Genomic DNA, 25,611 nt, shown 5'->3' on the forward strand with positions numbered 1-25,611 from the left:
TCTTAATTAAGCCCCTTTCGATTCGAAGGAAACTTCGGGAAACGTAGCCTGAAAGGTGTTCGCATAGAAAGAGGCACGACAAGGCTGAGATCTAACGCACAACGAGCAACTAGCAAACAGCCGCCGGTGCTGTGCCGCCAGGCTTCGATTATTCGGAATTCGAAACTCGATTCGAGCTCAGGTTCTGGTGATATCCAAGTACCCGGCAGTGTATGCTGAGGATTCTACCGCTTGATATAGCTCGATTCTGTCTCTTTCGAGCTCTTCTCTTTCTTTCCCCCTTCTTCCTCTATTTTACCTACGGTTATTACAACACTGTTGCATTTTGTTCTATAATTTAAAGACATAGGGATATAGGTCCAGAAGGGCGCGCACCCCCTACGGACTGACGCCTGTCATCAAGTTTCCCTGGAGAAGAGAGCGAGATCGAGTAGCATTTCGACTTTCCATCCGTCTACTAACATTCCAGTCACGTTCATCTACTTTAATTACATCCGTGTCCTCAACTTACCTAAGTAGCTAGCTCTGCTCTTATTACTACCATGGCGTTAATAACAGATCCCGGTCAGCGAGGGGCGACTCTTAACCTTCAACGAGGGCCACCGGGTACTTCATCATACGCCGGCAGCGAGGCTTCGGTGGAAACCGCAACCGCCAGCTTCGCCACCGATTCCACCCTCGGCGACTACTTCCAAGATCCCCCTCCTTCTCAATTCGATTCATCGACTCCAATCTATGCTCAAGTCCCCAGAGAACCAGGGAATACTCTCCCCTCGAACCCTGCTACGAATACTCCTCTCCCCCTTCTTCAAATGAACGATGGTGATACTCTCATCTTCATCAATCCTCCACTTTCTACCATCACCCCGGATATAGCTTCCAGAAGGTTCGGTCTATCCAATGCTCCCTTGAGAGTACGCTCCCATGCGCTTCTCTCGACAGGGTCTCAGGTCTTCGCTCAGTTGCTCAGTCCTCCTATGCAACAACGACACATCAACCGTCTGGTCAAGCAAAAAAAAGTCTTTCTCGTCGATGGAAAGCTACCCATCGGTGTTAGATACGTTCTCGACCTCACACCCGAGGACGAAGGAGAGAAAGCCGTCGAATGGCAAGAAAAGCTTTGGTGTCCCGAAATCGTCCTCCGATGGAAATCCAATTTGGTCGACTATTTCGAAGCCCCGCTCTCGGACCAAGACCAAATGGCCAAGAATCTTGAGGAATTCCGTCAGACGGCTTGGGGTGAACGGAAGCCGGCCGTCGAAGGGGAAGAAGCTCCTGCCGTGCAACCGAAGAAAGAGTACCTGCCGGAACCGTATTCCTTCGGACGTCATATTCTAGCGTTGGAACGTTTGGTTCACATCGTCCACGGCAGCGACCCCCTCGTTCAAACGACCGTAGACTGGTATACCCTTCACTGCCTATCCGTCGCATTCGGAACCACGGATGCGACCAGGGATTACATCGCCCGATGGATATTCTCGAATTCCTTAATGATCGAAACCCACCCAGCTTTTATCCTCAGGATATGTGCGGAAGCCGGATTGGCCACCATCGCCTCCGACGCCTTCGCGGCAGCCGTCATGCGTGCTTCGTTCGATCCAGAAGAAACCGCCAAAGTCCCCGGGGCGCCAGAAGCCGCACTGTCCCTTATGACCCGAGCGCAGAACGAGCTCAAGAATCTTCTCAACATGGACTGGATCGATCAATACCTCCCCCCGACTTCCGAAGTCGACAAGAACTTTTTCGACCCCTTCCGATTGTCCCTACGGAGCTATGTATCTCGACGTCTGAAACTATCTGGGAATCTAGGATGCGTCGGCGCCGAGGAGACCGAACTCGAGGACCGAGCCGTTCAAAGGAACACTTGGGTCAACCTGAGCGAGACCAGTCTTGCGAGCGATAATACAAGCTCATCACCGGATATCTTGGACCTACCGACTCGGTTTGATCTCGATCAAGCGATCTTCCAATGGGGCAAATGGGAGGCATCTGGCGAAGGGCCCAGCCACGAAGTCGAAGATCTATGGAGAGATGTCAAATCGGGAGCTCCGCACCATCCCCTTCCATCCGTCACCCAGCAAACTTCACTTCGAGACAGTGCATCCCACTTCGAAATCGTGACTTACGAGGACGACGCCACAAGTGAAGTCGTAAGCAATAGCGGTACGGAACTCCCCGGCCGGGACGACGACGTCAAAAGCGTCAGCAGCACCCACACGATCAATTCGGCCCTGCGAGCCCTCAAAACAGAGAATACCCATCCCAACTTCCACGATTCCTCCGAAACTTTGATCGAACCCCTGATCAAAACCGAAACTAAAGATCCCCCAACCTACCTCGCCCCCGCACCGGCCCTCCAACCAATACTCAAAGCCACCAACCCATCTCACGCATTCCCCGATTCCGAGGCGGGAACCCCAACATGGCTCCGAGACGAACTGGCCCTCCTCGGCTATCAAAACAGGCCCGCCCACTTCTGGGCGATCATGCATCACCCATCCCACGACTACAGAAAACCCGCAGAACCCCGCATCCGCTGCGCCGACTGTCCCGACATGTTATACTTCCCAGGCCCCGGAGAAACATTAGGCAACTTTCGCGTCCACCTCCGCAACGTCGGCCACTTGAACAGAATCGAAAGCCGAAAATGCGCCGAAAACCGATACACGCACGAACAACCCTCCGGCGACTACGAATACGACAACAAGCCCATCTGGCCCCCACAATCAAGAGCCAAAATCGAAATCCCATTTAGCCTTCTCAACATCATTCGTCTCTGCGAAACATATATCAGGAGCAAATGCGCCGAGATGACAGCTCGAAATATCGTCTTCGAGCCCATCCTCCTCGAAGAACAACTTGCTTGTTTGGAAGACCCAGAGAGATCATTCATGCCGGTTTGGTCCGGCGGTGAAGCCGTCGGTAACACCAAGGGCGTTCCGCACCGTGGAATTTCGGATCAACCCGCAAACGATGATATGAGCGTCAACGTCAGCACCGTCGGTGTTGGGAGCGTTTGTACTGCTTCTACGTTTTCAACAACAGGCAGTTATGTCGATATTGAGACGCCCGGTGGTAGCAGCAGCGGGAGCGTCATCAGTTTATCCGAAAGTAGCGATGGCGATGAAGACGCTGTCATGTCCGCTCCTGGTGAGGTGGATGACTGGGTTATGTCTGATGGTGATGATGAAGACTATGATGATATCTATTTCTCTTGAAACGGCCTTTTCGATCTAGATATCTTCCCCCCCCCCAAAAAAAAAAAAAAAAAAAAAAAAAGAAGAGATCTCTTCTTTGAAATCCTTACCTACAATCTATCCTTTTCCGCAGAGAGTGCACGTGGTGGCGGCGTCGTGGCGTGAAGTGTTATAATAATGGATGGGAAAGGGCACATGGTGTTTTTTCTTTGTTTCTTAATTCTTGGTATGAGCGAAGCGGTAGTAGCATGACGCGAAAACCAATTTCCCCGCTACGATTCTTTACACGAATTTCAAAGCTTTTCTTTGCATTTTGCTTACCTGCCCTCACTTCTAGTTGTCCGCCATATTTCCCAAGGCTACTTTTAAGTGTGCTATTCTTCTGAATTGCGTGTGTTCTCCAGTGAAATGTTAGATATTAGCAACGGCAAATTGATCTTTTCAATAAAAGCGCTATACCGAGTAAGATCGAGATCCCTCGGGTCATTTTTTTTATATAATATCGAATCCGAAACATCCGTCCAAACGCCAAGGCTGCTTCCCAAACCTCAGACGTTGCAATTGATCAAAACAACACGCTTTTGGCCAATGCGCACCCGTGCCCTTTCGTCTCATATCCGTGCCTGGGATCTAACCTATCCAAGGTCCCGCATTGATATATATCGTAAGATCTGACTTGCGCTTCTCCGGCCAAGTGTGCGGAAAGGGGAAAAGAGAAACGTAGACCGGGAGCGCTTGCTCCCCAATACCACGGAACCCGACCAACCGTACCCTCCGGATATATCCATGAATTCGTCCCGTCTTTATATCTACCGAGGAAGTGGATCAAAAAGCCACTATTTACCGTCCCAAGAGCCTCGTAAACGGTACCTGCATGGACGCACATACCTCTACCGAGGGCCGAGAATATGCTAACCTCTTTACCTAAGCGTGGAGAGGGATCGGGTATACTAAGAATAGATGATACGTACGATTCGCATCCAAAGGTTAACCTCGGTATCCCAGTATACTATTAAGTGAACAAATCGATAACCGGTCGGGACGGGATGCGTGTCGGGTTAAGTTTAGTCGAGATGATAAATACCGCCTCGAACCCATGGTATCCCACATTCGAATACTTCAATCCCAAGTACCATCACCAGCTTTCGCTTCATCGATATCCATCTCCTTCTTTCAGTTTTCAAGGCCGGACCTTCCTTTTCCACCCCCAAAATGTACCTCCCGCTCCTCGTCCTCGTCCTCTCAACCCTCCTCCCCCTCACGACCTCCCTCCCCACCCTCTTCCCACGGCAATCCCGCACAACCCGCAACGACCTCCAAAACGGTGGCGCCTGCAAACCCTTCGCTTTGATATTTGCCCGCGGCACCACCGAAACCGGAAACCTCGGAACCGTCATTGGCCCCTCCCTCGTCACCGCATTGGGTCGGGTGCTCCCCGGCGGTAGTAACGCATTGGCCGTTCAAGGTGTAAATTACCCCGCCAACGTTGCTGGTTTCGCTGTTGGGGGGGATAGGGCCGGGAGCAGCGACATGGCGGGGTTTGTTGGCGGGGTTTGTGCGGAGACGAAAGTCATTTTGGCGGGGTATAGGTATTTAATTTCCCCCTCCCCCTTCCCCTTCCGCTAATCATCACGAAACGTTCGATCCTGACACGGTTGAAAAAAATACAGCCAAGGCGCGCAATTGGTCCACAACGCCATCTCCCAACTCCCACAGGCCGCCACGGATAAAGTAGCCGCGGTGGTGATGTTTGGAGATCCGAAAAACGGGGTCGCGTTGGGGAAAGGGGTGGATGCTAAGGCGAAGACATTTTGTAATGCGGGGGATCTCATCTGTCGGGGACAGGCGGTGATCTTGGCGGCGCATTTGACTTATGGGAGCGATGCTGAGGATGCGGCGAGGTTTGTGGCTGAGGTCGTCGGGAGGTAGATGTTTTTCTTACGTGTATATACGGATGGCATGCATTGGGGGAGGGGGGGGGGGGCTATCTAAAGATCGAACGTTGAGATTGTACTCGTGGGTATGCTGGAATATCCCCACGATGAAGCCAAGTTTCGTGTACGTATTTATAAATTCCTCCGGTTCCAAATATCTTGCCTTCAAAGCTAGAACATGATCATCCGAAGGGAACTTTTGCAATCCAAGATACCGATACGTATCAAAAAAAACAATTATGAAAGAAAAGATCCATGTAAGAGTAGAGAATTCCCTGCAAAAGCCCGAATCCAAAAGCACCACCTTCGCCAACTTTAAAATTTCCTAGCAAATATAAATTATAAAAAAGCCCTCGGGCCACACCCCCCTATAGTAAATTTAAACATTAAGAAAATAATCCCATCCTAATCCCTCCCCGCAATCTGCATCTGCACATTCTCCTGCTCACTCTGCTCATACGACGGCGGTAGATCATCCGGATCATGCTCACCGACTACCTGTCGATGCTGCTCCATCGCCGCCTGATGGTTATGTTGATGGTTCGTTGACGGTTGCTGATGCGTCGGCTGCGGCGGAGCAGTAGCCGCATAACTCGCCGCCGTACTCCCATCTCCCGGTCTAAACACCGCCGGCCCATCCCTCTCCTTCTGCTCTTTACTCCTCCCGCCCCCGCTCCCGCCACTGCCACCACCAGCAGTCGGCCCCGAAAACCCAGTCATCCCCCCTCTCTTCCTTGCCTCCTCCTCCTCGGCTCTGACCTCCTCCTCCGTCAAACACCTCAACGCCGGTACCTTCTCAAACCTAACATCCACGCTCCCCGTCCTACTCGCAATCTTCAACGTGCTAAACTCCTCCCCTTCCCTCGGATTCCCTCTCAACGCCAGTATCCGCCTCTCCCTTGTATTCTGATCCACAATATCTCTGACTACAACCGCATCGCCGAGTTTGTACGATCCGTGGGTTATCGATAATTCTATCGTTCCGCACCAATCGTCCGGGTAGATTGCTTTTATGCTGCCGGTCATCGTGGTATGCGAGGAGTCTAGCATGAAGGGACCGAGGGAGGTGGAGATGGCGATATGTTGGGAGCCGGTGTTCGTTTGGGTTGTTAATTTTCTAAAGAGTTCGGTGGTGGGGGTCGGGGAGGGGATTATTTCGGCCTTTACGGAGCCACTGTTCGATATCGATTAGCATGCATCCAGCCGTAAGAACCTCAGCGTAAGAAGGAGGATACTCACGACATGGTAGATATCGACACCGACTTTTTCAAATTAAACGAATTCTTAATCGCCTGCGTCCAAACCTGCACCACGATCTCATCGTCCTTCGGAAAAGCCGGTATCGTTGGTCTTCCGCTCCCGCTCCCGCTCCCACCGTCACCACTGCTACCACCACCACCACCAAACGGCGACCAAGCAGCAGCAGCATGATGACCGGGACACGGCGGCCCGCCCCAAGATCCAAAATTCATGGGCGGCATGCTAAACGGCGGTACGTTCCTCATAGCTGATTCGACGCTATTTCTAACGTCTGCGACTATTTTCCCCACGTCGACGGGGATTTGGGAATAGGCGTTGTATTGGTTGTGATAGCCGTTGCTATCGGAGTTTTCGGGCGGTGGGGGCATTTGGAGGGATTCCGTTGATGCAAATGCGTCTTCTTTGAGTGTTACTTCGTACGAAATGAGATTCGGCTTGTTCGAATTCAGTACCGATGTTCCAAAATCACAAGCAACAGAGAGGGACGGCCCTTCGGACTTTATATCAGCCCAGGGCGGGGTTGGGTGCCAGTCAGGCAACCAACCGACCGACCGGCACCAATTAGCCTCGAACCATGAGGCTGACCCAAGGCCGACCGACCGACCCGCTGTTAATCGCAAGCCATGTGGTCGACCGGTAAACCACGACCGAAGGAACGCGTAAGCCACGGGTTCCTTGCACGTTGCTTACGTTAAGCAAAAGACCGAGGGCCTCGTCAGCGGCTTCATAACGTTATCGAACCGAACGAAATCATAGCCGTGCGAGGAAATTGAAGAAGAATAAGAAGAAGCATTCGGGTTTTTTTATTTCATCACAAATCACAACGTCCTGCTTTGGTCCGGCTTCTGAGCCAAAACCTCAGCGCATTCATAAATTCTTGCTTGGTATACAAAGAATGAGAAGAAAGTAAAGAGAAAAAAGAGGAAAGCATTTCGCCCCGAATTAAGCAAAAGTAGAAAGAGTAAGTAAGGTTGAGAAAAGAGGTCCCAAACGCACAGCAAACCCAAGAAAACCCTTGCCAAAGGAAAATAAAAGATAGCTCTAACAGATGGACCGTAAAGTAATGACAAAGGAAAAGAAAAGGAAAGGAAAAAAAACGACCAGGCATAAAATTAGGAGCCAGAGGAAATGTACATATACAAGTGAAAAACAAAAATCATCAGAGGGGGAGAGAAAAGCATGATAGAAACGAAGGAGTAGGATAGGTCGGGTTGGAGAGGTGGATCAGAGCTACTAAAATCCAGTATCACCAAGCTCTCGCGCCAAAACTCTGACGTTATCCACAAATCCCCTGACCAAGTCCTGGAACCCATTGGGTTTTCTGTCCATAATCAACCTCCCCTGTTCGCGCACCCTCCTCGCGTCAACTTCAATCTCCAATTCGTGTTCCTTTTTCGGACCCTGTGGCGGCCCGCCTCCTGCGGCCGCGGTAACCTGGGTCAAATCCACACTAAAGCATAGGTGCTGATAGCTTAAGCGATCCTTGTTCCTTTCACCGCCACCCTGAGGCACAAGCCTATCAACATCGCCCTTCCACGGCATTTCCATATTCACGCTGATACGCCAATCAAAGGCGGTCCGTGGGGAGAATATGTTAAGGTCGGCGATCCTAGCCTTCACGATCTTATTGAGAACCCTCCCCGTCTTCTGGTCGTGCGTAACCCGTAGCTTGAGTCGATAGTGATAGTTGGGAACTCTCTTTACGCACATTGGGAGTTGGTCCTTTACATCATCGGGTATTTCGTAAAATGAGTCTCGTTCGCGTAAGTGTTTATAAGTGAGCGGGATACGGGGGGTGGTGATCGCTGGGTAGTCCCCTCCCGGTGGCTGTTGTCCTTGTGCCGCCTGGCGCTGGGAGTCCGCGAAAGTGCGATTGAGGAATTCGTTCATTCGTTTGTGTTGGAGCTGTTGAGACATATCGCGTCAGTAGGGGCTTGTAATAATAAAAAAGGCTCAGGGGGGATTGAGACACACCTCGGTCATACTGCTCTTGAACATGACCTTCAAAGCCGGGTCGTCGGAGTCGAGGACCGTTTCGGTCTTCACGGGCAGATACAGCCGTTGTCCCGTATTGCGATCGACCAGTATGCCGATCTTCGCCTCGATCTCCAGCTGTGGCCTATCGGGGTCATCCAATTGGAACTCCTGGTTGTCGACGACGTGGATGAAAAGGAAGTCGCAGATGTGTTTCGTAAGCTCTTCGTACGGTTGGATATTCGTAATAGAGGGCTCCCAGGGTCCTAAAACGCCTGCCGCAGGCGATGGTTTGGCGGCATTCGGTGGCTGCTGGGGTTGCTGCTGCTGCTGGGGTTGAGGCGGCTGTTGCTGCTGCTGCTGAGGCATCGTGGGATTCTGTGCTTGCTGGGACGCGTTTTGCGATTGCTGTTGGGATTGAGGTTGCACTCCTTGATTCTGAGGATTGGGAGGTAGCTGTGATGGTGCTGATGGAGTTAGAGGTTGCTGCTGGGACATTGCCGACGGGCCCGGTGGAGGTTGACGCCTATTCTGAATCACAGGACTGCTGGATGAACTTCTCGAGGCTTTGCGAGCAAAGATAGGTGGCTCGTCATGACGTGGTCGTTTCCTGGAAGGGCCAATGGGTGATGCAGCGGAACCGGGTTGGGGGGGTTGGGCGTTGAGCGGAACTTGAATCTGGCCTGGTTGCGGACGTGCAGGCGTCGGAAAGGAACTCCTCTTCGCGGGTGAAGAGGGCTGTTGTTGGCCTTGCTGTGACGTTGGCAGTAAGGCCGGTATTTGAGTGCCGGGCTCCTCCTTGATAAGTGGCTTGCCTCCAGCGTTCGACGAAGTTTCCTCCGCATTGGAAGTTGGTCCCATGTTTAAACGGCTGGAGGTCAGGCTTTGGTCTTCGGGAGCAAGGTGTGGTAGAATTTCCGAGTCGAAACCGTTGACTTTCTTTTCCGTTTTCGCCTGCCCTTCTTGCGCCCAATGTGGAGTTGTTTGCTCGCCATTCGACGGCCTAGCTTCCGAATTTGAACGGCTATCGATATCCATCTTCTCGCTGTACCCGGCAGAAGGAAAACGTTGTGGCGATGGCGGAGGATGTCGAGGCGAAGGGAGTCCCATGGTTTGCTGGCCGTGCGTAGGCGTAGGAGGTTGGCTTCGTTGTCCCTGTTGTTGTTGTTGCTGCTGCTGCTGTGGCTGCGGTTGGGGTGGGGCTTGTCCTTGTTGTTGTGGCGGAGGAAGAGGGAAGCCAGGGGGGGCTGGAGTTCCCGAGTTCATCCTCTGGCTGACGGGACTCCGGCTCAAAGAGTAGTTCTCGTTGGTTCTTCCTGCTGCCCAGTCCTCTTTCTGCCCGCCGAGACTCTCCTTTCGATCGTCAACGTACATTGGCACGCGAGTTTTCGGACTGACACTGAGATCCCTTTCACGTTCGCGCTCTCTATCGACCATGTCTCGTTCACGTTGTTCGGATTGCATTTCCTCCAGCTCCTTTTCGCGTCGACGTTCTGCGAACATTCTTTCCCTGACCTTTCCGAATCTGGCCTCCCCTCCCGGACTCATAGCAACCCCTCCTCCGTGAATCGGTGAACCTGCCATCGAGGGTGGATTCGGTGTTGTCGGGGTATGAGCGTGTGGGTGTGATGGGGGTGGCGGAGGTGGCGGTTTACCTCTTTGCTGCTGTTGCTGCGGTGGTCCTTGCTGTTGTTGTTGTTGTTGCGGATGCTGATGCTGTGGGGGTGGCGGGTATCCAGGACCCGGTGTTCCCATCGGTGACATGGATGGAAATTGATTGCCATAGGGACTTCCATAGGACGTAGCACTGGTGGGTGTTAATTGTTGCCCGCTGCCGGGGTGATGGCCGCCGCCGGGTGGCCCTGTGAACGGACTTCCTCCACCGGATTGCGCGCTGAGGGGATGCGGGGTGTTGTAAGGACTCGGACTCTGTAAGTGGGGGCCGTAGGGATGTTGACCTTGCGAGTTGCTTCTGGACCCGGGCGGAGGAAACGGGTATCCGGCTTGGGAACCACCGGAGCTCTTACGGTGGTGAAACGGCGGACCGGGCTGAGGAGGCGCATTAGAGTGAGGTTGGAAGGGACTTTTGGGAGGTTGGAGTGGAGGCGGGGCAGGCCGACTCGGTCCCGCGTTTCCAAAGTGATGGGGTGGGGGTGGATGTTGCGGATGCTGTTGCCCGGGGTAGTGCTGCTGCTGCTGTTGATGATGATAAGGGTTCGCGGGGCTCATATTTGGGGGCGGGGCATTTGGGGGTTGTTGAATTGGTGATTGCTGACGGCGATAGGGGTGCGAAGGCGGTTGCGGTGGAAGAGGGGTAGGATGTTGGTCCCGCGCGGCTCCACCACCTGAATCGTTCATAATGCTGCGAAGATCCATCTTGACGCTTCCCGCGGTGGAGGAAGAGGCGCCAGGACTCGGCAAGGAGGAAGGAGCCGATGGCGGCCGAGCGAGGGGAAGGCCAGCGGCGGAAGTCTTTCCAGTATCAAGGGAGGTTGTGGTTGAAAGGGAGGGACGGAAGGGTTTAGATGAGGGGGGTGTCGAAGATGAAGATGTCGAAGCGAAGGCCGAATCAACGTGATCGATGTCCTTATCCGTATCTATCGCCCCCACCGACTTGAAACTGAGCCTCCGTAGTAGGAAAATTTTCGCAGGCGATGAAGGAATATAAAAATTAAATTAAATTCTAAGAAAAAAAAAAAAAAAAAAAGTCAAGTTGTGGCCGGGTTGGTTCGTATTGGAATGGTCGGAACCAGAATCGGGCTCAGGATTAGGCAGAAAGAGAAGAAAGGCAAGAAGCGAAAAGGACGGTATGGGGGCGTGGGATCCGCGCGGTGCGGTTAGGAAGTTGAATGGAGAGATAGATATGATAAACCAGTGTAAGCAACTATGGCATGCATCAAGGAGGTCGTCAATGTCAAGGTCGATATCAATGGCTATGATTATGGCCGTGTAAAACCTTTCTTGGTTTCTTTTTTGTCTCCTCTCCGTCTCTCCTCTCCTCTCCTTTCCCTTTCCGTTTCCCTTGTCTTTTCTTTTCCTTTCCCTTCAGGGGACGAGGGCGGCTTGTCGGAGGAGGACGGCAGCGGCAGCAGCCTGACAGCGACGAAGTCGTGGTGAAGCTGACGGTGACAGTGTTTGATAGCGATGGTGGTGGTGGTGGTGGTGGTGAGAGTGATGGTAGTTTTCAGCCATACATCCGGTCTGTAATGGAAAGAGAACGCGTGCGCGCCAGGGATCGAATCACAGCCGAGGGAAAGATACAGGACGTTTGATCAAGACCCGTTCGAGGCCGCTGATCGATATTGGCATATAGGTGATCTTTGGCCGAAGCAGAAGAGGAGAAAGGGTGGAGATGGTCGGTCGGTGGCTTGTCGTGAATGAGGGAAGTGATGATTGATGTTGATGATGATGATGTTGATGGTTGGAGGTTGATGTTATGTTGATGTTAATGTTAATAATCACTTCCCAGTCGAGTCCAAAACTCAAACTCAAAAATTACCACAACCTCGTATATTATATTATCTCTATCGACGGCGAGCTCCAAAATTCAGAAATACAGATTGTAAAAATATACTCCACCGCAGGTATATACATGAGCACTCAAGTGTGGGGAGGGGTACTTATACACAGGAGACAATTACCCCGTGCTACTGCGTAAATTAGAATTAGCTAACTGTTCTGGAAACAACAGGGTAAGCAAGAAAATGCAAAGGCCCTAAGGGCCAACCTCCTAATCGTTCCAGAAAGAAGGGGGGAAATCTAGAGAAGGAAAAAAAATTCTAAATTTGTGTATAAAAATTGTGGCCGCCGCGCCGGACTGGTTCATGGCTTCGCAGGCCGGGCGCCCAGGCTAACAATTGCAACTTGGCCAATTCGTCAAGGGCAAAGAAAGAAACATAACCAACAGTCTATATTAATAGAATGATTTGGAGACGTGCTTGATTCCCTTAAGGTCTGTCATGTTGGAAGAACAGTCCAGACAGACCTTTCGTCTATGCGTATTCTGGCTGTTTGAATCTGGATCGATCGCGATCAAGTGGCTGGTTGGCCGTTAACCGGCTAACTGGCATGCTTGGCCGGCTGGACAATTTAAAATGCAAAAGGTCCGTAAGGAACTCCCTATCGATATCGTTTGCAAGTATCAAATGCGATTGGGGACAAAATATGCAAATGTGAGTGCCATATGCACATGATCCCCATCATCCTCCACATGGGACTTTCTCTAAATCCTTCTCGAATCTCAAGTACTCACAACCCCCTTTAAAAAAATTTGTTCGTTCGGACTCGGAGCTGCCCAAGCAGCATCCCTGGATATCTTTCCCAGTTTACCAGTTCCATCGTGCGTCTAAATTAGACGGAACCAAGTTCACACGATGCCCGACTCGAGTCCCTCCTAGCTTGGCTTTTTAAGACCCTGCATTCGATCCGTTCCCATATACTCCTTCAAAAGGTTACACCGTCCAATAGACCTTTAGCCAGCTTCTACTATATGGATACCGTGTTATATTAGAGACTTCCGCGCCGTCGACGGTCTCAATCAACCAAGGAAGAAAAATAAACAAAAGAAGTGTTCTTTGACAGCCCGCAAAAAACTGTGCATGACGCAGGTCCACACACCACAAGAAAGATATCCACCCTCCCGAATTTCACTCGCAAGAAGGCCAATCGTGAAGCAGAAGAAGAAGACCCACATCGCCCGAAGAAACCAGGCCTAACCGACCCTAAACCGCCAGATGATGTGACCAGGCAGCAATCAGCGCACGTTTCAGTTCAACGAGCTGGTTTTCTCGTGCACCTGCAATTCTATCTTCAACTTTAGCTGTGCAAATTTGTTAAAAGATCATAATACCTATAAGAGACACGACAATACCAATGGCCTACCCCTTGCAACGAGTGATGAGAACAAACAAAACTAGTACCACACAAATCCGCGTCAGTACGCCGCAAAAAAAAAACATTTCTTTCATGATGATGGTGGCAGTCGGTCCGGGTGGTGGGGCCTATCGAAGCCCGAAAAAAAAAAGTTAATTTTCTTTGTTCGAGCGAGCCACCAAAAAATACCACACTTCACAACAAATATACATTCCAACAATGCAATGCCAAAACCATCCAACAGACAAAAGTTGACTGCTTGACATAACGCGCCAAAGAATCGAAGGTAGTTAGAAACAATGGAACGACGAAACCTCCTTCGCATTGCTTTTGAACTTATTAGTATGTAAATTTCTCGAACAGTCGTGAGATGCGGTCCCCAAACCACGTCTTGCTTCCTACCCTCAACCCGCTAGCTAGCACCAGATCAGTGATATATCACCATTTCATACATATACATCCGTACTATCCGACGGCTTTTAATATAGATCTCGCGACTACTCGTAGATATATCCTCACCAGTTTGATACAAACCGCGGGGCAATGCTCGGAGACTTGGCGCTCCGGAGATGGACCTAGACAAACGTCGACGAAACCCTCCACCAAAATCTAGGTATGCATCGATTCAAAGGACTCGATCCGTGTCTAAAAGATGCATATTTATCATACCTAACTCTCATAAAAACAGTGAACCGGGATACAAAGTCCCCAACATCCCCTCCGATTCATTCCCCTTCACCGTCGGATCCGCCCCGCCACCTTTACAACAAACCCCAAGAATCACCTTTTTCAAAAACAGTATTCTTCCAAAATACAGCTTTAAATCCCTCGAGAGACAACCCATAGATCCTGCAACGTTAGAGGCAACATCCATGAGGCTCAGGCGTAGAATAAGGAACGCCCGAGTTGAGCCCGAAGAGGTTGAGGAGACGGAAGAAGAAATGGGAGAGGAAGAGGACGACCTAGACATGGCTTCTACTGGAAAATATAAGCGCCAAAGCCCAAATGTCGCCTTCGCTGAGGAAAAGGATGTAACCGTCAGCTCAAATCTTCAGAATACAGACCTTCGGGTCTTCAAAGATGTTTGAGCCTCCACTCCACCATTAGCTCTTTAGCCAAAAAAAAAAAAAAAAAAAAAATAGAGTGAAGATTTGTCTAACTCGGATCTTCATTGTTATCAGTGGTTCCCTCCCTTTGGGGGAAATAAAGAAAATGCCATAACCCCTCCCGTACCACCGCCCAAAGACACTATAGATGGCAAAGGTGAAACTATGCCCCTTCTTCCTCTGCATGAACAAATTTCGCGTTCTATAAATCTAACCAAACGGTGACAAAATCATTACAGGTAAACTCCCACCGATCCTCGATGAAAGAACGCCAGATGGTAGTATGTTCGCACAAACAGTAACTCTCTCATCGGCCACCCACAATTCCGGACCGGAGGGGCACAGACCTTTCGATCATTGTAAAGCCTCCCTCGTTCCTCTCAGCTGACCTCACGTGAAAAGCATGATTTCTTTCTAACCACGATATAAAATAATAGACAACATCAACGAAGCCAACTCTCGTATCCTAACCATGCTAGGTGATTCGGACGGTCAACTAAAGCACGCAAGAGATCAAATCAGAGATTGGGGTGATTCTAACGTAAGAAAACATATTCCCCGAGATATTCCATGTTATATACTGATGAACAAACCATCCGATACAGCGCCAAGTCTCATTAAATCTCAACAGAGCACCTGATGCTCCACTCCTCCAGGGCCGACATGGCCTTTGGGTCCGGCGTACTAACACATCAAGTGGAATGTTCTTACGCAAGGAAAGTCGCGATCATTGTCCCGAGTGTGTCAGATCGATTCCTATTCCTGCGGCTCGACAGGTAGGTTTTCCAATCGTCACCAAACCAATCATACGGCGGTAACAAAAACCAAACTAATCCGCAACTAGACTTCGGCAAGATATCGTCTTTGTCCTCATTGGCGTGAGGTAACAGGAGAGGGATATACCGAAGCTACACAGGTACGTTAGCGTCCTAATCACAAACCTCCATCGATCCCCTCCAACTCACCAACTCTTCAAATCGTTAGGCCTTTGGTGGTTCTCAAAACTGTCCATTCTGTGGAACAATCCGTGGAACCCAGGTAAAACTCCCCACGCATACCCCTCTAACCATCAAAACGTATTCCCTTCTAACAACCCAATTCTTCAACATCCTATAGTCCACGAGGCACGCAGACGCCTGCCCCTTCCACATGGCCATGATCACCAGCACAATTGCAAGTGAATACGAAGACGGCTTGGGCGCCGACGCCGACTTCGTAAAACTCCGAGCAGATCCTAAAGCCTTCGACGACGCCACGACGACAGATGCTACAACTGCTCCACCTACGACACCGGCTCCTGCCGTCCGAGACGGCTCAGCACCACCCGAGGGACTCGACCTCAACGCAGGAATCGTAGCTACAGCCGATGACAATAACGATAGTGAACATTCGGATGAAGACGACAGCGGACCGGATGATGATGATGATTGGAAAGCAGGAGATGCGCCAGCATATGTTCCACCGCCACCCAAGAAGACAGGAAAGCCCGGTAAACCTGATGGCTCGGGAAAAGATGGCCCAACCCCACCCCCCGTAACGATTCTGATCGTAAACGGCGTGGTGCCTGCCAAATTTCTTCGACCAATGGACGCGGAAGACAAAGCCGCCAATGCCACCCACTGCGCCCAAGTCGACAATATCATAAAACTATCCAAGTCAAAATCCACTCCCGTTGACCTCGAAAGGACTGCTAAAGCACATAACATCCAAGGCGTGCGAAAGATAACCAAGATGAGCCCGGAAGATCGCCAACATATAACCGACACGGAAGCCGCCATCAAAGCTGCCAAACTCCCCCGTCCCTTCTGGGAACCAAACACTTACATCAACGCCTCCCCAAGAGATTTCTCAAAGGACACAGATGGAAGCCAAAGACTTCCGGACAATGTTCTTGAACACGCAGCAACAATACGACCTACACTCGGTCAACCCGACCCTGCACCTTCAAAGACAAACTATGCCGGTCCCGGAAGACAACTTGCCAGAGGCAATGAAACATGGTTCCGCAGTCGGTTCGCTGGTGATAAAATTGCTTACGCTGATTGGATCGGTGGTATCGCTACTTTTGCAGATTTGCAGAAAGCTGCACCGATCGATACTACGGCTGCTACCCATCCTACGGAGTTTTATATCAAGGATACATTGGAAGGTATCAATTGGTATGGCGATACGGGTACGATGGTCCTTCCAGGGCCGGCACCTCCACCGCCAGGCACGCCGAAAGGTAAAAACAGAAAACCAATCATCAACACTGACGGCAAAACTCACGAGGATATCGGAAAGCTGGTCGGGAAATACTTGCACCAGATTAGACCTGCCGCCGGAACCAGAAGCGATGGATCTAAGAAGACCGATCAGACTTTCTGCCTGGCTTGCAAGAAGCAGACCAACAAGTTGGTAAGTTCGGCTTCTACAAACCCACGGATTCAAGAAAGGCAGAAAACAAAAAGATGAACTTTCATGTCGGAAACGTATACTTACCGACCAAAGCTACTTACTAACATCGGTTCGGTTCCATAGGGGGAATCTAGAAGACACCAACATTACGGTAAATGCTGGGCTAACTGGCCCGGGCCCGGAACAGGCGGCGACGGTTCAGGTCCTCCCGACGGTAGACCCGCCGACGGAGCCACAGACAAAGGCACAAGATCCGCTCTTCCCAGCAAACCGGATCCTCCGCCCGCAACTCCAAACATGACCCGTAAGCGCAAACTGTGGGATAGCGTTCACGGATACGTAACCGACAGTGAAGACGAAAGAGACTTTTTACCTACCGCTAAAAAAGATACAAGCCAACCCAAAGAGATCGATGACATCGGAACACCCAAAGACCCTAGCAAGTCTTTCAAGTTAGGGGATGCGACAGATACCAAGATATTCACGGAAAACAGGAAGAAGCGACCTACGAAGAAGGCCAAGAAGAACTTCAAGACGCCCAAGTTTATTTCTTCAACACCGGAGCCCCCTCCGAATGCAAAGTCACCAGTATCTACAAGTAAAACCAAGGCGTCAAAATCCAAAAAGACCGAACCCGAAAACGAGGCTACCGATCCGAAAGAGTCCGAACGAGAAGCATCCGAACAAGCAGAATCCCCTAGTCCAAAGAAACGAAAGCGATCATCAACCGCCGGATTCCGCCTCATCACGGCATCGGCACCAACCCTCCCACAAAAGAACCTAATCTCAACCCACACCTCGAGAGCAAAATCAAAACCCTTCGTCCCCGCAAGCGCCACCAAGGCAACCACCGCCACCAAACTCCTCGTTTCAAAGACTTCAACTTACAAATCAAAGGATGGTCAAGATGTCGTCCTCGAAGAACGCAAGTTCAGTCGCAGGGCTAACGGGAAGACTCCAAGGGCGTTTACGGAAGTAATCGAAAGTATTAAAGAACCAGGGAAGGATGCGGCCGTAGTACGTCTCTACAGATTTGAAGATGGCGAAGAGACAGGGCTTGGGACTCCGTCAAAGAAGAGAAAGATAGGAGAGGAAGATGGGGAAGAAAGTCAAGAGGAAGAAGAAGGGAATGGGGGCAAAGTAGCCCCCGAAGAACAACAAAATGAAGAGGATGAAAGCGAAGCACCACCAGAAGAAGATGTAACAGACTTTCTTCTCTAAATTTGTCACTAACCTGATACTAACGTATAAAATTACAATAGGATGAATCATCGGAAGAAAACGAGGGTAACGATGACGACAAGGAGGAGGAAGAAGAACAAGAAAAGACACCCCGTAGCGTAAGAACCAAACCTGTCAATGGAAAAGAACCAGAACCCCCAAAGGAAGGCAAAACCCCTGCCAAACCCAAGTCCAACAAAAAAGTAACAATCGCAACTCCAGCAACCGACGACACAAAGCCTGCCAAAATATACAGAAAGACCCCCCATGTAGCAACGGTAACAAAAACCCCTTCAAGGACCGGACTAAGGGCAACCGAAGCTACGACTCCAAGCGAGCCTACAGCCAAGAAGACTGTGGCCCAAGCTACTAAAGCGCCTGCGAAAAAGGCTGCAACTAAAACCTCAAGCAAAGCTGCAACTAAACCCGCAGGAAAAGCCGCGGAAGCAAAGAATACCAAAGCCAAGGCTCCGGCAAAGGCACCTGCGGCAAAGAAGGGAGGTGTCCCCAAGAGGGCTTCTAAAAAGTAAAGGATGTACTTGAATACTAAGCGATAGTATACTGTCGATTAAAGGTCAAAATCATTTAGAAATGGCAAGTGCTGGTGACGGGCGATATACGCCGCCACAACTGACAAAGGAACAACCATGTACCGTAACAAGCTCGGCCAACGATACTAGCAGCGATGAAGATGCAGATACATGCTTCATGACATCCAGAATAACATACGTTACATTTTGATATGCCTGTGTTGTAGGGTTTTCGCCAAGTCCGAATAAGCGCTAGAAGCTAGAACATGGTCGCGATCACCTATCAGGAATTACACCATGATTCAGTAAGCTGAGTGGCAATGGAATGTCGCTCGATTTTGCCGCAGTGGATACCCACAAAGCGCCGCCCAAGCCGTCCTACTAACCAAGTACTTTGAAAACATGGAAATGCCCAACTGGTACTGTCCGATAGCCCAAGTGTCCAAAGGTATATAAAGTTACACTGCGGCCACCGCTCGACCTGCACATGCTTGGCATTGTTTAATTTATCGATATTAATTGTTAATCAATTCTATAAATCTATCGATGCTCATAAGCAACATCCGAGTATAATGTTAGCCCTCCAGCCTTGAACCACCCTCGATAGATCAATTGTGCAGAACGAGACCATTATTTAGTCTTTACGGAACCCGAAATATATTAGAATTAGACGACTCGGAATAATATATATATCCCGCCAAATCCTTCCGATCTCTCAGCTCACAAACACCAATAGTTTCAACCACAATTACCACTCTATATCTAGCCGATCAAACATGCCCCGCTGCCACAAAGCTCTGAACCGCTCCATCCACGAAACCATAATAGAACAAAAATACATCATATTCAAAGAAATCGAGACCCTCCGGCGAATCAAAGAACTCTCGACAACATGGACTTTGGAAGACGAAAGGGAAATCAAACGTTTGAATAATGAAGTCGAAGAAATTTCACGACAATCGGTGGCGCTGTATAAACAGTTTATAGTATCTCCCGAACGGTTGAGAAACATACGTATTCCTTATCGTCAGTTGAGTCAGATTTGGCTAGTTTAAGATAAACTAGCTGATGGAAAGACGGAGTCGGTGTAAGATCAAACTGAGATTAGTGGGCCATACTATGCCCAGAGCTAGAGCCTGTGTAATCTCGAATTAGCCAGTAGCTAGTATATCACAATCCGATATCCAAGAGATGAGAATCGTAGGAATCAAATCCTCAGCACCACTTTACTATCCATATACCTATCCAATTAGTCAAGGTGTCCTTCGACATCGCTCCGTGATATTTAACATCAAATTTCCCTCCATGCCAGTCTCATCGTACGTCATCCCCCCACAACGAACACACAAATCTCCAACGGATCCCTGATCTCATGGGATCAGTACTAAAGCAATTTATCAATCCAATTTAACAATGAATCCAATGGCCCGTCTTTCCGCCTCGACGTACACGCATACCAAAAACGTCGACTTGTAATGCCCCAGAATCAATCATACTATCCACTAGTCATAGCCCTATAGGCCGCAACGGTTGATCGGCCCCAGATGATTCCTAACTAACACCTACAGTTCGCCTAACCTTTCCGCCAAACTAGCCTAAGCCTACCGTTGAGACAATCGATACCGACAATGCAATAACAAATCCAAAGCTATACGTTAGGGCACGCCGATGACTCCCAACTCGGTTTGGTCCGCAAAAACCGGCCGGATATGCACGCCGGAAAACAGCCATATTAATAGTTCCATAGCCTACCAACTAATAAAGTTGTCAAACAAACTCTCGTGTTCAGAATTGCGATAACTTCCGAGTAAACTCGTGACCATTCTAATAAAACTCCAGCAAATCTACGCGGTATTGAATGTTTATAGTTGGGGAAACGGCACTGAAACTCGCCTGTTGTCAATTGGGGATGGCGAACGTAACAAGGGCCTGCTAGGCGATTGAAACATCAGCGAGAATTACCACGCGGATCGCAAGACCTGAGACCTCGCGAGGTCGACTCGAGGTCCAATTCGAGAATTTGAGACAAAACTTGTACCTATAAACGGACTCTTAGGTAAATTTTCTGACTCCTAGCTAGAGTGAAGGACTTAAAAATACCTGAATCCTCCCCAGGGCTAACTCGGAGTTACGAGACTAGCTGTGAGGGGCAGTCGATGCATAGCAAGGCTAGCTTTCAAGTCAACACCATCTTGCAACGTACATTTTGACCAACGGCATGTCTACGCATCGCATATCCGATTCGATTTTCCAAAAAGCCCAGAAAGCCACAATCGTAGGCAGACCCCTAGGTTGCACCTTCTGGAGAATTCCCTGCAGAGAGGCTTTTAAGGCAGCGCCTCAGGGACCGCATAAAAAACATGACAAGCAAATCTGCAAAGGGCCGAAACAGACGTCAGAGAAAAAATTGCCCAATAGCTCAGACAAAAACCGCACCGACCATCTGGGTTACGCTTCGGTATACCCGATTTATTGCTATCCCTCCTCCATTCGGGATCGGGCGTACATATACGTACGTCGGCACTAAACCAAACAAAGAATAGACCGAACCTCTGACCTGCCAAAAAACCTACGCTAGCGCACGGAATGTTCTGCCACAGGACCACAGCTGAGATTTTTTTTCCCACCGTCCGAAAAGGCTGCAGGCCCAAGTTGCCTATCCGCAGCAACGCCAGACCAGCGTTTTGAGGGGCCTGAAACGACGTGCTATTTGCATTGCCTGTCGCAGTTGAATAGCTGCCGTTGCGTGTTATTTTGTATGCATATGATGTTCGAAGAAGTCTATATATCACCAGGCTTTGCCCCCTGTAGATTTTTGGCTCTTGATCACTTGACTGTACGCTATCGAATACGCCAGATATCAGGATATATCACCAGGCACAGTACTGCCGACTATAGCGCTTGCGCATCAATCTCAATATAGTTTAAGTCGAAGCACAAAAAAAATCACACAAAAAATGGCCGGCTTTCTCTCCCTCCCTCGCAATATTCGCGATAAGATCTACGCTCAAGTTGTTTTATTCGACGAGCCAATCCTCACACAGGAAGCCATCGAGGACATCTGTGGCCGAAAGTCACCAACAGCCCACAACCTCGCCATTCCTTCGACAGTTAACCTTTCCATCTTCCGTGTGAACAAGCAAATCCACGAAGAAGCATCCTTTATCTTCTACACTCAGAATGTCTTCTCCATCAAAGTCGTAACGGAAGCATATGAATCTTACAACCAAAGAAAACAATGCTTCAGAGCCAGATGGACAACTCCATGGGAAGACATCGCCTACGAATTCACCGAAGAAGGCGGAATCGGTCACTTCTGCCCAGGCGATTATGGCGGAAACCTTGGAAATGAAATCCTTCAAAAGGATATTAAAACCTACATCTACCCATCTCTCCGATACCGCCATCTCCTTCGTAACGTCCGCATCGAAATCATCGATACCTGTTTCATGGAATACTGCACCCAACAGGCACCGATAAAGCGACAATCATCTGTCGGAAAGAGGAAGACTCTTTACACTCTTCTCAGAAAACCCACTTTCCGAAAGACAAACCCCGGAAGGATCCCGCTTAGAACGATCTTTATGCCTTTGGCCTGCAGACTTCGATGTCTCCTTGCTGCTTGCAGCGCTACTGTCAACATCGACATCACCGTTTCTACTACTATGCTCGACAACTTCGATGAATTGAGCACCAGGGCCTACAGAGATCTTGTCGAGCTTGCCTCGCCGTTCACTAAAGGATACAAGGCCGGGAATGTCGATCTCCACATCCCATACGAAGAGGATTATGAACTGGACCCAAAGTACGAAGGATTGAAGACAAAGGTCTTAAAGAACTGCAACCGAGACACTAAGATTGATGGACCGGATGGACAGAAATTCGAGAACGTGGACGTCGAGCTTATGTTGCACTGGAGGTTGTTGAAGGGGAGATTGGTGATTCGTTGAAGAACGACTTTTTAATTTAATGAACTCATGACAAGCATTTCCCGGAGTTTTTGTTTATATTTGGTAGCGTTTAACGTTTGTATACCGCATTGGGTGGCGCACGTTATGGCACTTTGGTTTTGGGAAAGGCAGGGAGATTAGACAGGAATAGATGACCATTAATTACTACAATGTCTAATATTATCAATTCATGACCATTCAAACCAAATTTCTCATTTACAAAGCTCGAATCGTGACATCGTAAGCGTCTTGGATAGAATAGAATGCATACAAGCCGGGAGTATAAATGACGCCCGTTAAGAAAGAATGCCATACATATCGTACAGTGATCGGTAAATGCTATATATTACACGGCTATCTAACACCCCCCCCCCCCCCAATTTACAACATGGCCCTCAACCAGCCCTTCTTCGGTTTCTTCTTCTTCCCCTCCGACTTAAAATCCATCTCCTCCGCTTCAAACAACCCGATCCCTAATTTCTGCGCTAAACTCAGGACTCTGGATCCCACAGTCTGGCTGTCTCTCCTATTCTTTCCTTCTCTGCGAGTCACCGCAATCTTATCAACCATTTCCCAAAGTTTCCCCTGCATTTCTATCCTTCCATCTAATCCGATCTTCGGGCGCCAGTCAGGGTGTATTCTTGTCTTCCCGTCCTTCGTCTCCAATATCTTATCACTCGTAAACTGAGTAAAGGCATTCTTCAAGCTTTGGCTATTCACTGCTTCGAAGTAGCTAAGGTCGCCTTGGTGATAAAGCGTTTTTCCTAGCAGTTGCGATACATCCAAGAATCGCTTTGAGTCCACCCAGCCTTCATCCGCCCCGTCTTTGCCCAGCGGCGGTGTTATTCCGACTACCGCAACACCTGCAAGCCATACGCCCTCGATGAACGGCCAGATCATAAAACAATAAAAGTCGTAATTTTCTCTACCCCTCTCGCGCTCCCGGGGGCTGAGCTCGACGTAATCCACCTCACCCGGCGAGCTCTCAGAATATACCACATTAATCACGTCATCGGCCTCCAGCTCCTTGAGAGTCTTCCGAAGATTTGCAACGAGTCCTTCCGTAGGGAAAACGAATTCATTTCGGAAGAGACGGGAGATGAAGGATACGTGGTCGTAGAGTTGTTGCCAACCGATACGTTGGTTCGCAGGGCCACCGCCTTGCTTGATCTTCGTGTACATGGCCGCACATACAACGGCCTCCAGGATGAACAGATGAATAACCATATTGCGGTAGAAGGAGAGTTGGAATCTGAATGCATCACATCAGTATTCTTTCGTTTCTTAAACAAATAAACTGGAATATCTTACCGATCAACGGCATAATAGGTTTCCTCGGCAAGGTTGTCGAGCTTGCCTACAAGGTCCCCGATAACCTCAAGACCTTTCTCCACCACCGCCTCCGTTCCAGCCCCGCCAAAATGAGCCACCTTGGCGCCCTTGGAAATGATCCGGCACTTCAGCCACTCTATGCGTCTGATAAGTTCGGTTTTTCCGACACCTCTTCCTCGCAGCGTCAGTAGCACTGTTCCTATCAGCGCCGTAGGCATCACGACAGAACAGCTATTGATGTCGCTAAGAACCTTGTATCCGAGACTTCTAAGCAACCTCACGCGTTGATCCTGTGTGAGGACAATTTCTTCTATCTCAGAACCATCCTTTGGAGCCGCTAGAGTTGGTGGCACGGTTGTAGTTCTCTCCAGTTGCTTTAAAATAAAGTTGCGTAAGCTCCAGGGTTCGTGGAATCTGACATCAACTCTGCCCATCTTGAGAGATAACACGGAGCTCGCGTTGAGAAAGTCGTAGAGATTCTCTTTCTTCTTCGGGACACCCAGAAGTTCGTTGATATAGCTCTCGGATTCGATGACTTTGTCGTATTGTGTGGAAACAGGAACGATCAAACAGTCCTTTACTCTTCCTGAGAGAATACTGGACAATATGAAATTCAAGATTCCAAACTTTGGAGGCAACAGCTTTCCTGTCCGACTTCGGGTACCCTCAACGAAACATTCCATATTATATCCTCTTCTGAGCAGAGTATCGACGTATCCCTGGACCATGGTCGGATATAGCTTATCGTCTCCCATCGATCTTCGGATATAAAAGGCTCCAGCGTTTTGGAGAAACGAACCAACGATCGGGAAATTGAGGTTGTCTCCAGCAATCACAGCTGGAAGTGCAATGCCTAGTCTATAACAGATGACCTGTAACGAAACATAATCTATATGCGATCGGTGACAGGGAAGAAAGATCATTGACTGCTTTTCTTCGGCTGCTTTACGGGCATATTTTGTGAGCGTGACGACTTCATCCATTGACACGTGAACTCCTTGGTGGTATGTTCGTGAGAGGACTTGAGCTGCAAGCCAGTAGGCTGTCTATACCCCGTATGTCAGCCTATGTAGAACAGAAGCTTCTAGGTCTGTGTTTAACATACTCGAATGAAACTTTTGCTCTCCATCTTGCATATCATTCCATCAACCGTCTTGTCAGCAACCTCCCGCAGTTGTCGCACCACCTCTTTCCGTCTCTTCTCTTTCTTAGCCCCGGGGAGAAATCCTTGGCCGGTCTCATCATCGACGGTTTCCGTTGCGAGACTTTGAATCTTATCCTCGACAAGCTTGGATCCTATGATCGCGTTCTTCATGTCCTCGGTGAACCCATTGTAATATATCGGCTGGCCAACCGGATTATCATAAGCTCTCCACCCCGTTCCAGAGTACATCATCTGAATTTCGCGAAGAAATTCTATAGGGTGGTCTCTGAAATGCGAATGCTTCTGAGCAATGTTACGGGACATGTCAGGTGTGTCGGCCGTAACCTGGATGTTAGCAATGGCGGCTCCGGCTTCGGTTTCGGGAATGACATCTTGAACGAGCGGAGTTTGAATCGGATTTTCTTGGTTTAAGATGTCAATGTCCAGTCCAGCATCAGACCGAGAGCTGGACAGCCTCGGAGGTGTTTTCTCTTTATCCTCCATTGTCAACGTCGGCAAAGTTTGGTAGATGGATCGTTATTTCGCGATTGTTTGGTGGTTTGATTGAGCAGGTACTATCGAAAGGGGTTTGATGATGAAGCCGGAGATACCCGTCGCGACCAGCACATTATCAGCTCGGCGGGAGTACCTATTGATAGATAGAGGATAGATAAAAGGAAATGAAAGAAACGAT

At 49.5% G+C, this 25,611-nt stretch overlaps 7 protein-coding genes across 9 annotated transcripts; 4 read left to right on the forward strand and 3 right to left on the reverse strand.

Annotated features, from left to right (window-relative positions):
- Positions 1–542: 542 nt before the first annotated feature.
- DFL_004406 (uncharacterized protein) lies at positions 543–3,218 on the forward strand (the record flags this gene model as incomplete). Of its 2 annotated transcripts, XM_067633494.1 has the most annotated exons (2): positions 543–2,865; positions 2,934–2,977. In XM_067633494.1, 2 exons carry the CDS (start codon positions 543–545, stop codon positions 2,975–2,977), a joined length of 2,367 nt encoding a protein of 788 aa, XP_067491656.1. The 2 variants fall into 2 exon arrangements, with proteins under 2 accessions (XP_067491656.1, XP_067491657.1); XM_067633495.1 differs by having other exon boundaries at positions 543–3,218.
- Positions 3,219–4,409: 1,191 nt separating this feature from the next.
- On the forward strand, positions 4,410–5,126 carry DFL_004407 (uncharacterized protein; the record flags this gene model as incomplete). Its single annotated transcript, XM_067633496.1, has 2 exons — positions 4,410–4,786; positions 4,868–5,126. The coding sequence occupies 2 exons, from the start codon at positions 4,410–4,412 to the stop codon at positions 5,124–5,126; spliced, it is 636 nt and encodes a 211-aa protein (XP_067491658.1).
- Positions 5,127–5,536: 410 nt separating this feature from the next.
- DFL_004408 (uncharacterized protein) lies at positions 5,537–6,759 on the reverse strand (the record flags this gene model as incomplete). The annotated part of the gene is made up of 2 exons (XM_067633497.1): positions 5,537–6,305; positions 6,371–6,759. 2 exons carry the CDS (start codon positions 6,757–6,759, stop codon positions 5,537–5,539), a joined length of 1,158 nt encoding a protein of 385 aa, XP_067491659.1.
- An 865-nt stretch (positions 6,760–7,624) lies between these two features.
- On the reverse strand, positions 7,625–10,741 carry DFL_004409 (uncharacterized protein; the record flags this gene model as incomplete). Its single annotated transcript, XM_067633498.1, has 2 exons — positions 7,625–8,296; positions 8,366–10,741. The coding sequence occupies 2 exons, from the start codon at positions 10,739–10,741 to the stop codon at positions 7,625–7,627; spliced, it is 3,048 nt and encodes a 1,015-aa protein (XP_067491660.1).
- Positions 10,742–13,806: 3,065 nt separating this feature from the next.
- Positions 13,807–18,491, forward strand: DFL_004410 (uncharacterized protein; the record flags this gene model as incomplete). The annotated part of the gene is made up of 11 exons (XM_067633500.1): positions 13,807–13,850; positions 13,926–14,319; positions 14,419–14,500; positions 14,583–14,624; positions 14,781–14,884; positions 14,949–15,119; positions 15,188–15,259; positions 15,328–15,381; positions 15,460–16,740; positions 16,864–17,940; positions 18,003–18,491. 11 exons carry the CDS (start codon positions 13,807–13,809, stop codon positions 18,489–18,491), a joined length of 3,810 nt encoding a protein of 1,269 aa, XP_067491661.1.
- A 2,957-nt stretch (positions 18,492–21,448) lies between these two features.
- On the forward strand, positions 21,449–22,441 carry DFL_004411 (uncharacterized protein; the record flags this gene model as incomplete). 2 transcript variants are annotated; one of them, XM_067633501.1, is made up of 2 exons in its annotated part: positions 21,449–22,296; positions 22,341–22,347. In XM_067633501.1, 2 exons carry the CDS (start codon positions 21,449–21,451, stop codon positions 22,345–22,347), a joined length of 855 nt encoding a protein of 284 aa, XP_067491662.1. The 2 variants fall into 2 exon arrangements, with proteins under 2 accessions (XP_067491662.1, XP_067491663.1); XM_067633502.1 differs by having other exon boundaries at positions 21,449–22,441.
- A 381-nt stretch (positions 22,442–22,822) lies between these two features.
- On the reverse strand, positions 22,823–25,421 carry DFL_004412 (uncharacterized protein; the record flags this gene model as incomplete). The annotated part of the gene is made up of 3 exons (XM_067633503.1): positions 22,823–23,693; positions 23,753–24,819; positions 24,879–25,421. The coding sequence occupies 3 exons, from the start codon at positions 25,419–25,421 to the stop codon at positions 22,823–22,825; spliced, it is 2,481 nt and encodes an 826-aa protein (XP_067491664.1).
- Between the last annotated feature and the right edge of the window lie 190 nt (positions 25,422–25,611).

Source organism: Arthrobotrys flagrans (assembly GCF_004000055.1).
Source record: "Arthrobotrys flagrans strain CBS H-5679 chromosome Unknown unitig_0, whole genome shotgun sequence".
NCBI lineage: Eukaryota > Fungi > Ascomycota > Orbiliomycetes > Orbiliales > Orbiliaceae > Arthrobotrys > Arthrobotrys flagrans.